This window comes from Eurypyga helias, unplaced genomic scaffold (genome assembly GCF_000690775.1).
Source record: "Eurypyga helias isolate BGI_N326 unplaced genomic scaffold, ASM69077v1 scaffold27123, whole genome shotgun sequence".
Classification (NCBI taxonomy): domain Eukaryota; kingdom Metazoa; phylum Chordata; class Aves; order Eurypygiformes; family Eurypygidae; genus Eurypyga; species Eurypyga helias.
In genome coordinates, this window is record NW_010242239.1 from 1 (window position 1) to 12,054 (window position 12,054).

The 12,054-nt window shown below is 40.3% G+C and overlaps 1 protein-coding gene across 1 annotated transcript; it reads left to right on the plus strand.

Moving 5' to 3' along the window:
• The first annotated feature begins 10,932 nt into the window (after positions 1–10,932).
• Positions 10,933–11,796, plus strand: LOC104507675 (probable G-protein coupled receptor 141). The gene has a single exon (XM_010149032.1). It carries the CDS (start codon positions 10,933–10,935, stop codon positions 11,794–11,796), a length of 864 nt encoding a protein of 287 aa, XP_010147334.1.
• The last annotated feature ends 258 nt before the right edge of the window (positions 11,797–12,054 follow it).

A 12,054-nucleotide genomic window follows, 5' to 3' on the forward strand; every position in this document is an offset into this window, starting at 1 on the left:
AATATATATTTTCCCTAATAAAAGCTTTCATTTTGAAAATACTCACATTTCATTACATTTTCAGAGTATTTCAGAAGTTTGCTTCAAATCTGCATTTTTTCCCTTTCTGTATTGGTTCTGGATTTAATTTCCTCAATAGCAGCCCATGTGGTGCTGTGTTTTAGTAACCAAAACAGTGGTGACAACACAGCAGAGTTTTAGCTGTTGCTGAGCCATGCTTACATAGCGCTAAGGCCTTCCTTTTTTTTCCAGTCTGCCCTTCTAGCCAGTGGGCAGGGGGTGGGCGAGAGGTGGAGGGAGGGTGCAGCTGGGACAGCTGACCTGAACCAACCAAAGGATATTCCAGACCATATAACATCACACTCAGCCGTAAAACTTGAGGCCAGCTGTTGCTTGGAGGCTGATTGGGCATCAGTCTGCTGGTGGTGACTGATGATTGCTTTTGCACCACTTAATTTAGTGGAAGGTGTCCCTGCCCATGGGCAGGGGGGTTGGAACTGGATGGACTTTAAGGTCTCTTCCAACCCAAACCATTCTATGATCTGTTGGTTTTTTTTTTTCCCCCTTGTCCCCCTGTCAATCAGTCTTTATCTTGACCCATGAGTTTTGTTCTCTTTTGCCTTTTTGGTTCTCTCCCCCACCCTTCTGGGGGAACTGAGCGAGCAATTGGTTGGATGCTGAGTTGCCAGCTCAAGTCAACCCACCACACTTCAGAATTTAAGCTGTGAGTTAAAAGACTGTAAAATTCCTTAAATTTGTGATTTCGGTTGCACCAAAGACCTTTAGTTTAGAAAATAAAAATTTATTTTGATACAACCTTGGTTTTATTCTAATTGTTAAACTTGAACATGCAAAACAAAAAATCCTCAACGCTCAAACAGGAAAAAAACCTATGTTATTTACTCATCTTTTAATCAGAAGGATTTTCAAGTGTCAGGGGGGTCTAACAAGTAACTTTTAAATCAGTTAATTTTTAGCTTCTCTTAGGTAACAACTGGTTGATGCTGGCTAACAATGGTTTAACAGTCATGCCTAAAACCAAGCTTAATGAAAAAGAAGTAAGAGAATTAATTGCCTCTTTCATTGTCCTCCTTTTAACTGAGGATTTAATCCCTGGATTTATTTTTGAGACTTTACACCTTATGATGCAAAGGAACATGACTTTGAATTTTTAGATGAATTAGGCCTTCAGCACATGAGATAAATATATTTTTTTAAGGATGCTTATTCCTACTACAGTTATTTCTGCTATTTTGCAAATTGAAAATGTACATTTGAAACACATAAATCTATGTACCTTTGAAATGTGTAGGTAGCCTTGCTCCCTGATGTTCATCTGCACTTTAGATCGAATTATTAATCATATTTAAGGCAGTTTTTTCTCTCAGATTTAAATAAAATAAAACTTCAAAAGGACAGGATTTGCTTAGAGGAAAAGTATGACCTCTTGAAAAGAAAATCTTCCCCCTGAGCTTATTTCTCGTAGTGAGTAAATAGCTGCTGAAGGGATGATACATGAGCTTGGAGATGGTAAATGAGTGTGGTCCTCGGATCGTGGAAAATCCCCTCATGTGAGTGTGCGCAGCTGCAGTTACCCCTCGAGCAAAACACTTTTGGTAGCAAATCTGTAATGTGGGTCACTGGTAACCCTGGGGAAATAGCCACCTGCCCAGTCATCCTTGGAAGGCTGCTGTAGGAGGTTTGGGCCAGTACCTCCCAGAAAGCTTTTTTATGAACAGAGAATGGATGTCCAAGTGAGAAAGAAACAGTAGGTAAGACAGAGAAACACCTGTGGTGGTTTTTTGGCTTCTATTTATCTCAAAGGCATACAGGAAATGTATCAGCATTGCGATTTATAAAACCTGAGATGGCTTGAGCTAGTCCTGTGACTACTGCGCAACAGGAGATTAGTCAGGCAGGTTTGCGAGGACGAGTAGTCCACCAGCTATGATTAAAGAAACATCAGCTTCTCCTTTTAATACTTTCCAGAATGTATACTTACCTTGCAGATGAGCCTCCATCCGAGTACTGCTAGTGACGCCTTTCCAGGCTTGCAGCAGTCCAACGTGGGCACTGTCAAATCCTGCCTCTTGGCTGTACATGGGTATGAAAGAAGCCACATTCTCCTTTCTTTCGCCTGTTTTACTGAGCAACAGCAACCTTATTTTTCCTAGCACTCCTGTTCAACTTTATTTTGCTTTACCTTTTCCTTTTTTCAAACTGTTGAGTGTTTCTCAGATGTCTTATCTAACTCTAAGAACTTTTCTATGCCCCTTTTCTAGGCCTTTTCCCTGGGACTGAGAATTCCTCACAATCTCTAAACACCTTGGGTGTTTGATTCTTCCTTCTGGGATCAAGAGTTAGGGTTCTACTGGCAGTCTGTCCTCTTCATCCTCTGGCCTCAGTCTTTGCCTGTGCTCTTTGGGAAAGGACTACATTGCTAGCAAGTGTTGTATTTGTGCTGGATTGCATGGATTAAAGTCTATTCCTGGATTTGAGGATGTTCCACTTACCAAATTTTTGTAGAGCAACAGGTTCTTAATCTCTGCTCCACCGTAGTTGCTCAGACAACCAGAAGCAGAGACAGGAGAAGCTGGTTGGAGATCAGGAACACTGGCCACCCAGTGACTCCTTCACACTCCCATGGAAAGTGGAGAAAAAGCACCAGAAGACCTGCCTCTACCCCCACAGGGAGGTAACTCCTGAATCCTAGAACCCTTCTACTTCTAAAGGTTGCCCTCTTTTATCTCTCTGAGGCCAAGACTGATTGCCTATAGTGGGACAATGTTAGGAATGGAGGGATTTGGTCATTACTCTGAACTCCCTCTCTCCATGCCTTGTTCAGCTGGCAATTGATGCATAAAAGCACATTCAAATTTCAAGCTTGTGTCATTTTGTATTCATCTGGGTTTCAGTCATTCAAAAATGATTGGTAGTTGAGTACCAGGATTTGTAAAATAATCTTGTATTGTACATACAGAAATAATTTCCTCCCTGTGTCTTCTGCATTAACAAAGGCTTTTCCCATCCTTCACTTCTAAGAACTGTTGGTGGTTGAAAGAAAAGCAATTAAATTAATCCCTTCATTTTAAATGTTCCCCTCCATCCCATTCTCTTGTTTTACAATCTAGTTTTGTTACAATGGAAAGATGAGTCCAACAGGACTCTGCTAAACAGTTTATTTGGAACCTATCACATATTTCATTTTCATAGATTTAGCTTAAATTATGTTAATTAGCTGCATGGGCCATCTATGCTTTAGGGTAGAAATGTTCTTACAATTACATTAATTGCTCAAATCCTTGAGCTGAGAAAACAAAGAAACAGTGAAAGCTGTTGAATGAATTGATGTAGACAGTTTGATGTCTTACTTAGGATCATGATCATTTTAGTACAAGAGCATTTTGATTGGTTGTACATATTCTCTTTGCCATGTGTTGAGATTATGGGGTATAAACAAACACATGGCATGGCAGTAATTTTATTTCATTCCTGCAAACAACTTTTATAACACAGAGAATAGCACAGAGATCCCCCAATTAGCAAAAAGGCAGCAGAAATTACATTGTTGTTTTGTCTTCCAAATGTTGAATCTGGCTGAATTATTTATTAATATGTACCATAGATAACTTTAAAGATATTATCTGATAGGGTGAGAAAAAAGCCTTTCTGAGTTGCTTTGGGATATGCTCTCAAGTAATGGTTCCTCACATTTCAGCAAATAGCAAACCTGGGTAATATCTAAATAAGCATTGAGTCTGCTTTATTGATTTAAATGTCTTTCCTCTTAAAGGCCATTTTTGCTGTCCTCTAAAGAAATGTCCTTCTGCAAGAAAGCTGTGGTCACTACTTATTATCATAGCCCCAGAAGGAGCAGAAATGCTGGCCTGGCTGTAAGTCAGAGCAGCTGGGGCAATCACTGCTGGGACAAACATTTAAGACAGCTGCAACCTCCTCCTGAAAAAGGGAAGAACTGGGTGCTTTGGATCCAAAAGAAACCGGAGGCACAGAGAGAGATTCTAGTAGAGGTTCTTTTGGGGTTTTTTTGTAACTTTGGCAGTTTTTTAATAAATCACTGGGTTTTCAGTTCTGATGATGCCAGTGGTATTTGTGATTAGGATATAAAAAGACAACTCTGCCCTGAGGAATGCATGGGTCTGCTGGAACTGCTGGTCTTACCATGGGTGATAGAGTGGCTAGCACATAGGTTCATTCCTGGTTGCTGCTGGCACCTCTGAAGAAGTCAACAGAACCTTTCCCAAGGCAGGGCAGAGAGGAGGTATATTTTAAAATTATGATGATCATCTCTCTTTCAAGCCCTTCAGATTATTCTTGTCTGCACAATGCTTTGCTTCCTAACTCACTTCTATCGTTGAGTGTTGCAGAACTGCCTTTTTCTCTGTTGTATTTTTTCCTGCAAATGGTGGCCATGCTATGCATAAGGCACTCTGAGGGTGACACAGTCAATTTGTGTGCATACAGGAATTAGTCCACTGCACAAATGGCCTCAGCTTTGGTGTTTCCTCTGCTTGTAGTTTTGCCCCAGTGCAGGTTTTCTAAACCTGAGCCCTGTCTTTTCTTCCAGGGACTTGAAGGAAGCGGCTTCTGTAGTGGCATCCACTAGCCAAAACATTCAGATTTCAAACTCACTCTTGCTTCTCTAGACATCTTTGGAAATCCCACAGGAAATTAAATCAGAAAAGGCTGGTAGCCTGCGGCATACATTTTTTATGCAAATCTCTATTTAGTGGTAGGAACTAAAAAGTCATCTAGTTTCACAACCAGTCCAGTTTCCACCACTGAGAACAGTATGAAATATTACCACTGTATATTGGTGATGCTCTAGGTCTTCTGTTTCATACTGATAGGGAATTTCTTTTATATCTCAGAATTTACACTATTGATATTGACTCCCTCACCCTCCAGTAAGGATAAATGCTAACCCATTTTTTTCTGATTTGCTGATGTGTTTGAGTTCTAGAGAGCTAGTATCTGATAATTCAAGTTCTCAATAGTTCAAAATCCTCTTTTGTCATCATTTTTCTAGTAGATGTACTTTTCTGGAGGTGTGTTCTGACAGAACTGAGTGACAGGTCTCTAGACGCCAGAATCTTCCAATTATAAAATAATTTCCTGACAAATGGAAACATTTTTTTATTTTCAGAGTCCTGGTGCCTGTCTTCTAGTGTTCTCTCTGCAACTCCTTTCAGAGCAAGAGCACCTGCCTTTCTTCCAGAAAAATGGGGAAATTTCCTTAGTAAGGCTCATTTTTGTGGCAGATGGTCACAGACACACAGTTGCAAGATCTCTGGGAGTTAAAGATCAGTGCAAATTTGAAAAAACAACCCCAAACAAAAAAAACGACTCCAAAACCAACCTCTCCACCCCACACTGAAAGCACCACCTTTGTGTTTTGGGCACCCTCCATGCTTTCTTTAACTCACTGAAAAGTGCTATCAGTGCAATGAGGCGCTCTGCTTTCCTGGGGAAGTTAATTGGTTTATCTGTTTTCTTTCTAATTCCTTTTTAGTTTAATAAACATTAAGCCTTGCCCAATGTGTGTCAAACATCGACACTCTGTGTCAAACAAATGTTTTGTTTTGGGAACCTAATTTCTGCAGAGGCTTGTTGGGTCTGCATACTAGTATCAGGAAAGAAGAATTTGGGCTCTGTGGCTGTTACTATATTTATCAAGCAGAAGAATGTGAGAAACAGGGTAAAGTAGCAGATTAGGAATGCAGACTTCTGAGAAAGGCTGGGGAGCTGGAAACAAAGGGAATTACGTTTGACAAGGAGGATGGGTGGCAGCACGTTCAGTCGGCAAGGAAAGCATTTGAGACCAGGAAAATGTTACTCTATCAGTGCCAGGTCCTTGGCTCACATGGAGTTCTCTGAAGCTGTTCCAGAGTACAAGGATGCTTTAAAGCTAGCATTAACAACTTTATGGAATAATCTAAAGCAGCAACAGCTTTAATTGCCTCTACAGGTGTTGAAGAGCAACTAGATCGAATCGTAGGACACTCATAAATTTCCTAACTTACTACTAAACTGATAAGTACCAGCACAGGAGAATAATGACAAGTTCCTGAAGCTGTGATAATAAATTTCTTCTCCTTGCACCAAACCTTAGAACAGACAGGATTGTTTTCAAAAGACAAGTCATAGCCTGCACATGATAACACTTTGACAAATTCCTCTACAGAAATCCATGATACTTCTATGTATATGAAGTGTGTCTGCTTTTGAGGCATATTAAATATGTATGACTGAGGCCACTATATATTATTTCTAATAAAAAGAGAAGCCAGATAACCTCTTCTACCCTGACAAACAAAGCCTGAGAAATCTCTCAGAAAACCTGAAACCAAGTAAGTAGAAGATTGGTCCAAGCATCTCAGATCTCCAATAACCTTGTAGACCGCTTACTGGCTGAAGGTACTAAATTCTTTGTGCTGCATGGGTAGGTGGGATTGGCAAATTAAAGGGATTATACTGTATGTTCACTAAGCATGGAGTATGGTTTGCTCACTTCCCACTACCTGGGACTCAAGTCTAACAAAATGAGAATGAGATAGCAAGAATTGCAATTCAATCTGCAATCACAGAAAAAGCAGTATGTTAAAACATAAATAGGTTTCTTTATCTTACTGTTGTTTATGACTCCAGATTATATGTAGCTCAGTTCTTATAAGTGACTTGAAATAGAGGGTTTAATACTAATAAATAATTGAAATCATCAGCAATTATGACCCTAGGTTGGAAGTAACTAAAATTGAAAACCTAACACAAGGTAGCACAGTTTTGTGGTTGTTCCTAGACAGAAAGGAGCTCTCGAGTTCATATGTGAAACCTTGGTTGCTATTATATTGGCCAGTAAACATAACATTTTCTTACAAAGTAACACTGAAAGCAGAGGAAATCATGCAGAAATAAAATGAAATCAAGGACTGAGTGTTCTACTGCTGGTCTAGCCCCTGCTTAAAGGGACTCTGTGACACCCATACATAGGCACAGTCACAGACACTTCCACAGATACTCATCCTGCCTTTGAACATCCCACAGGACTTGTTCCTCTTCTCTCAACTATTGCTTCTTCTTCTGTTTCATTTTCTCTTCTTAGTAATTTAAACCTTCACGGTTTTTATTTGTTTTCTGTTTCCCCCAGTGTTAAACCAATGGAAAGAACATGCCCAGTTCTTTCCTTCCTTAAAATATTTGTGACGCTAGTCTCAACCTAGATCTCTGATGTGTATATATGCACTTCTCTTTCAACCTTTCTTCTCACTACTGCTCAAGGCAAACTGTGTGCTGACGAGGTAAGAAGCAAGATCTGAAAGTTCATTCGAACAGGCTCGTATGACTCAATTTCCTTTTGTATTCACGTGAGAGACCAACCGAAAACTTAAGATCTAGATTACAGAGTTGAGAGGGGTTTTTTTAACAGAAGAACATGAAGATGAAAGGTTAACACTCTGAACAGTTTCAACATACAACCTTCAAGGAATATTATGAGGACAAAGCAACTCAGAGGTAGGAAACATCATCTGAGAAGTTCAGTTTCTGACCCCAGCAGTTTTGGTGACAGCCAACGGCTCTCTCCCCAGGGTGACAAGAGAATTATCTATGCAACACCTTTGCCGTGTTTTTGGCACCACTTTACATCCAAAGAGCTCCGATTGGTCTCAGCAAGGCAATAGAGTGCACAAAGCTCTTGATCTCGTAGCCCGATTCAACTTCGGCATGCCAGCTGTCACACAGCAGCCATTTCAGGATTGAAATTTCTTCATGTCTCTTCTGCATTACTGCTTGGTGGTTCAGCTTTGTGGATCACTTCAGGTCCTGTGGACAGAGCACAAGGCTGCAGGCATTTCCCTGCTTTACCCAGAGGCTCTGGACGTAGTTTCGCGATCACTCTAACCCATCAAAACCATCGGTGTCTGACACACAGGCTGTTCCCTAGCTTCCTCTGCGTTTCTGCAGAACCAGCTGATCATTTTGCCATCCAAACACCATTGCTACCAGCTCAGGCAGCGGCCTGTCCTTGTGTGGGATTAAGTGATGCTGGAACCACACCTGGTGAGTACCATTATTCATGTAGGTCTTTTCCTTCAGTGCTCTGTCTGCTGGAGCAATTGCACATTTCTCTTATCCCAAGCCCACGAGCATATGCAGTCCCCAAATTGGGCATCACTCATCTTCTGAACTCTGGACTAGAGGAGATGGTAACTGCTTCCACAAAGATTTCAGAGTACATCTCATAGACTGCTGTCTCCACATTCTTGCTTATCCTCGCGGTCCTTTCTGCTTCTCCCTGTGACTTGTAGCACCCTTGTTTTTTTGAGTCTCTGATCTTATTTGTATTGTGTTCTAATAGTTCTCTTTCACATCTTGTTCTTCCTAATGACTGTACTTAATAATAGGAGAGAAGCCTCTCGGGTGAACCAACCTCGCATCCACAGCAGAGGATGCATGATGGTAGGAGCACTGCTAGTTCAGCCCCGCTCAAATATTTTTTTTATGTTACTGCTCACCAAACATTGTGTGTTGTCCTTTCATTTTTGAGTACTGATGACACTGACTGTGGCCTTAATTGAAAAATAAACTGGGATAACATTTTTCTGTTTAATTTCTAATCAAGAAACTGTTTTTAAATATCTCTAGAAGAGCCCTGACTTAATGCTTTTCTCTCTTTAGTGAGCTACCTTATACTAATGATATGGTTTGGGGTCAGCGTTCATGCCTGCAGTTCGGGCATAATCTGCACGTGCCACTGGCCTCTGCATGTCTTTTTTAACAGCAGGAACTCTTAAGTCGCTTTTCTTATATATCTGAAGCTTATTTTACTTACAGTATTTAAACAGTGAATAATCTCCAAATTCCTGAAGATCTAACAGCATGTTAGAGTGAAATCTTTTGTTAACTCTGCTAAACACTGTTATTCTGGCACATTTAGCTTAATTATTAAACATAAAACAAGTTCAGGGGAAAAGTACATTTATAATGAAAAATCATCTGCTCAGCTGCATATTTCTTCACTTGATCAGTAGCACTTCTTACTAGCTTAGTAGCAAAACCCAACAACATTTGTAGCTGTACAGCTCAGGGAATCACTGCCCATCTGAGCTTTAGGACTGGCCAAACTGTGGGCAGAGGTAGTCCTGACAGGGGGGTCTGTCGTGCATGTCTGAGCCTGATGGCTTCTGACAGCTCAGCAGCTTTTCGGTGTTCCTCTCTGCATGAACAAGATAGTATTAGATGTTGAACGTATGCAATTGTTATCGCAATCCGGCAAGTAAAAAGGCTCATGCCTTCCTGTATGTGGGCTCAGAAAACCCTCAACTGTTCTCAGTCAGAGAGTAACCCCAGAAGCTCTTTTTTTTCACACCGGTTATATATGCCATATGCTATGGATGCATGAAATGGCAAAGGAGAAGGGGGAAGTCACAAAAATAGGAGATTATAAGGCAAAATTTAAGTGTTTTATTTCTATAAATAGTGAAAACACACAATCTATTTCTGAGTAATATAAAACGTTGGCGTCTAGGCTGTAATCATGCTGTTTATAACAACAGAAAAATTTTACCTTCTTAAAACTAGTTTGAAATATTAGCAATATATATTGGAAAATGAATGTGTGTCAAGAGCAGAAAGTCATCTTCTTAAAGCTCGTAAAACTTTTCTTATAGCAAATTTTCTGAGAAAACAAATTTCTTATGCCTGTCTCAGGATTATTAGGTGGGTATTCAGTTTTCACCATATAAAGGTTTCTAAGATCATGCATTTTAAAAGGGAATGAACAGAAAGGTTTATATCAGTCTGGGACACACCACTCCAATGTCCTTCTAAAGATACTTTGCCTGATGCTTCATAAATAAGAAGTTTCTCTGAAAATGGTTTGAAGTTGCACTCTATCATTTTACAGATAAATGCAACAATTAAGAATTGCCAATTAAAGCAAGCTTACTGATTTCAAATTCAAAGGAATCAGAGAAAACACCTTTTTTGTTTTTTCATTTTTTTAAGAAGCCATTTTTCAGCTCTTACTTTATTCTTTTGAAAAATCTTTGTAAGGTAAGGACAGATTTCATTATCAAAGTATGCACATACCCTACATGCTACCCCCATATACTTGTACAAGAAATCTACATGCAAGCCCAAACAACTGAACAGTCCACATTTTGTCTTAAGCCTAAATAAGAATGCAGCTGTTAGTGGCTATGTTCAAAAAGTGACAATAACATTATACCTTTCAGGAGATTGTTCCTCAATTAAGTTTTAGCTTGTCTTCACTTTTCATAGTAGAGTAGCTCAGGTTAAATTCTGTAGAAAAAAAGACTTGGAGCTGAAGCAAGAGGAAATTGAATTTTTGTCTGCAGATCTTTATTTTCAGTATGCTCTTTGCATCTAGAAACTGAAAATGTTGATGCCTTATTGGTGTCCTGCACCCATCCAGCAAGATGCTAAAAAGATGGCTGAGGTATCTTCATAAACTATCCACAAATTGTAGATTCAACCTCTTCACATTTCAGGATTTTTCCCAACGTCATTTTTAGCTTTATAACATGAATGCAGGTTAAACTTGTACAATTTACAAACAGACAGTGTCTTGGATATTTCAAATGGATGAATCTAGAAGCAAATAATTGAAAAAAAACAAAACCCTCTTAGAATGCAATTTAGTAAGTTTAAAACTAATTCATAATTGTATAAAATGTGGTTTTAACACTGAGAGGCATGGGTTATTGCTGTCATATGCAGTATGACAACAGTTGAATGTTGTATACCTCATGGGATAATACCATTTCAAACACAATTCAGTAAAATGTCCCTTCATGAATCTGTGACATTCCATAATTAACAATAAAGGAAGGAACTGTCTTAAAATTTCCCATTTTTCACTTTCAGTAACCTTCAGAAGAGGAACTTAGGAGGATGCCGAACAGCAGCGTAACCCAGCAGAACCATTCCTCCAACGAGACACTGCAGGACGTCTCAGAAAGGGTGCGCACCATTCTCATAGCCCTGTACATCATCAACCTGGCTGGTGGTACCCTTGGGGTCATCATGATGTCCCATCAGTTGTTCCAAAGGAGATCGCAGTCTGTGATGACCATTATCATCATCAACCTCCTGGTGCTGCACACCTTCATGCTCCTCAGCATCCCCTTCCGCCTCAGCTATTACATTTTACAGGAATGGGTATTTGGGAGGTTCGCCTGCAAGCTAGCAAGCGCCATCATCTACCTCCACATGTACGCCACCTTCGTGTTTTACGTGGCTATCATCGTAATACGCTTCTTCCGACTCGAATTTCGGAAGTGTTACACTACAACCTGGGTGGCTGCTGTCTGGCTGGTGGGGGCACTGGTCATCACACCTGTTCTCCTCTCGTACTATGGCACCTCTAAGACATACGACTCCTCCAAATGCTTTCAGTTCCATGAGGAGATACAAGAGGTGCCCATGGTCATCATAAACTACTGCTTGGTTGGGATTTTGGTGGCAGTTTGTGCTGTGCTTACCATAATACAGGTGTCTGTGATCTATAGACTGACTATGAAATACTGGCCTGACATCAACTCCCATGTGGAATTCAGGGCTCAGGCAAAGAGTTTCTTCTTCATCTTGGTAACATTAGTATGCTTTATGCCTCATCATGTATTCAGAGTGTATTACATCCAAAACTGCCACCTGGATAAAGACCATAAACTACTCCCATACAACGAAATTTTTTTGGCTTTAACAACAATGTGCTGCTTGGATATGTTGTGCTTCCTAGCAGGAATAACCCACTGAACTGTGAGCTACCAGGAAGTCCAGCTGCAGTGTGTCACTACTGGCTTTTGGCAGAAATAAGACTGTGTCAGGACTTTGCTGAGCTGGGAGACTGCTGAGTTTTCTGCATGGCTGTACAGATCTGTAGCACTGTTTGGCTTTTGCAGACCAGGAAGATCCGTCGTTCAGAAGCTACTGGTTTTTATCTTCTCTCTTGAAGGCAGACACAAGTCTTACTCTAGACTTTGACCTAAGAAGTTCACGTAAGATTTTCCTCAG

What these genes read in the sequence shown, in the direction of transcription:
- LOC104507675 (XM_010149032.1), top strand. Translation starts at nt 10,933, where the DNA reads ATGCCGAACAGCAGCGTAACCCAGCAGAACCATTCCTCCAACGAGACA.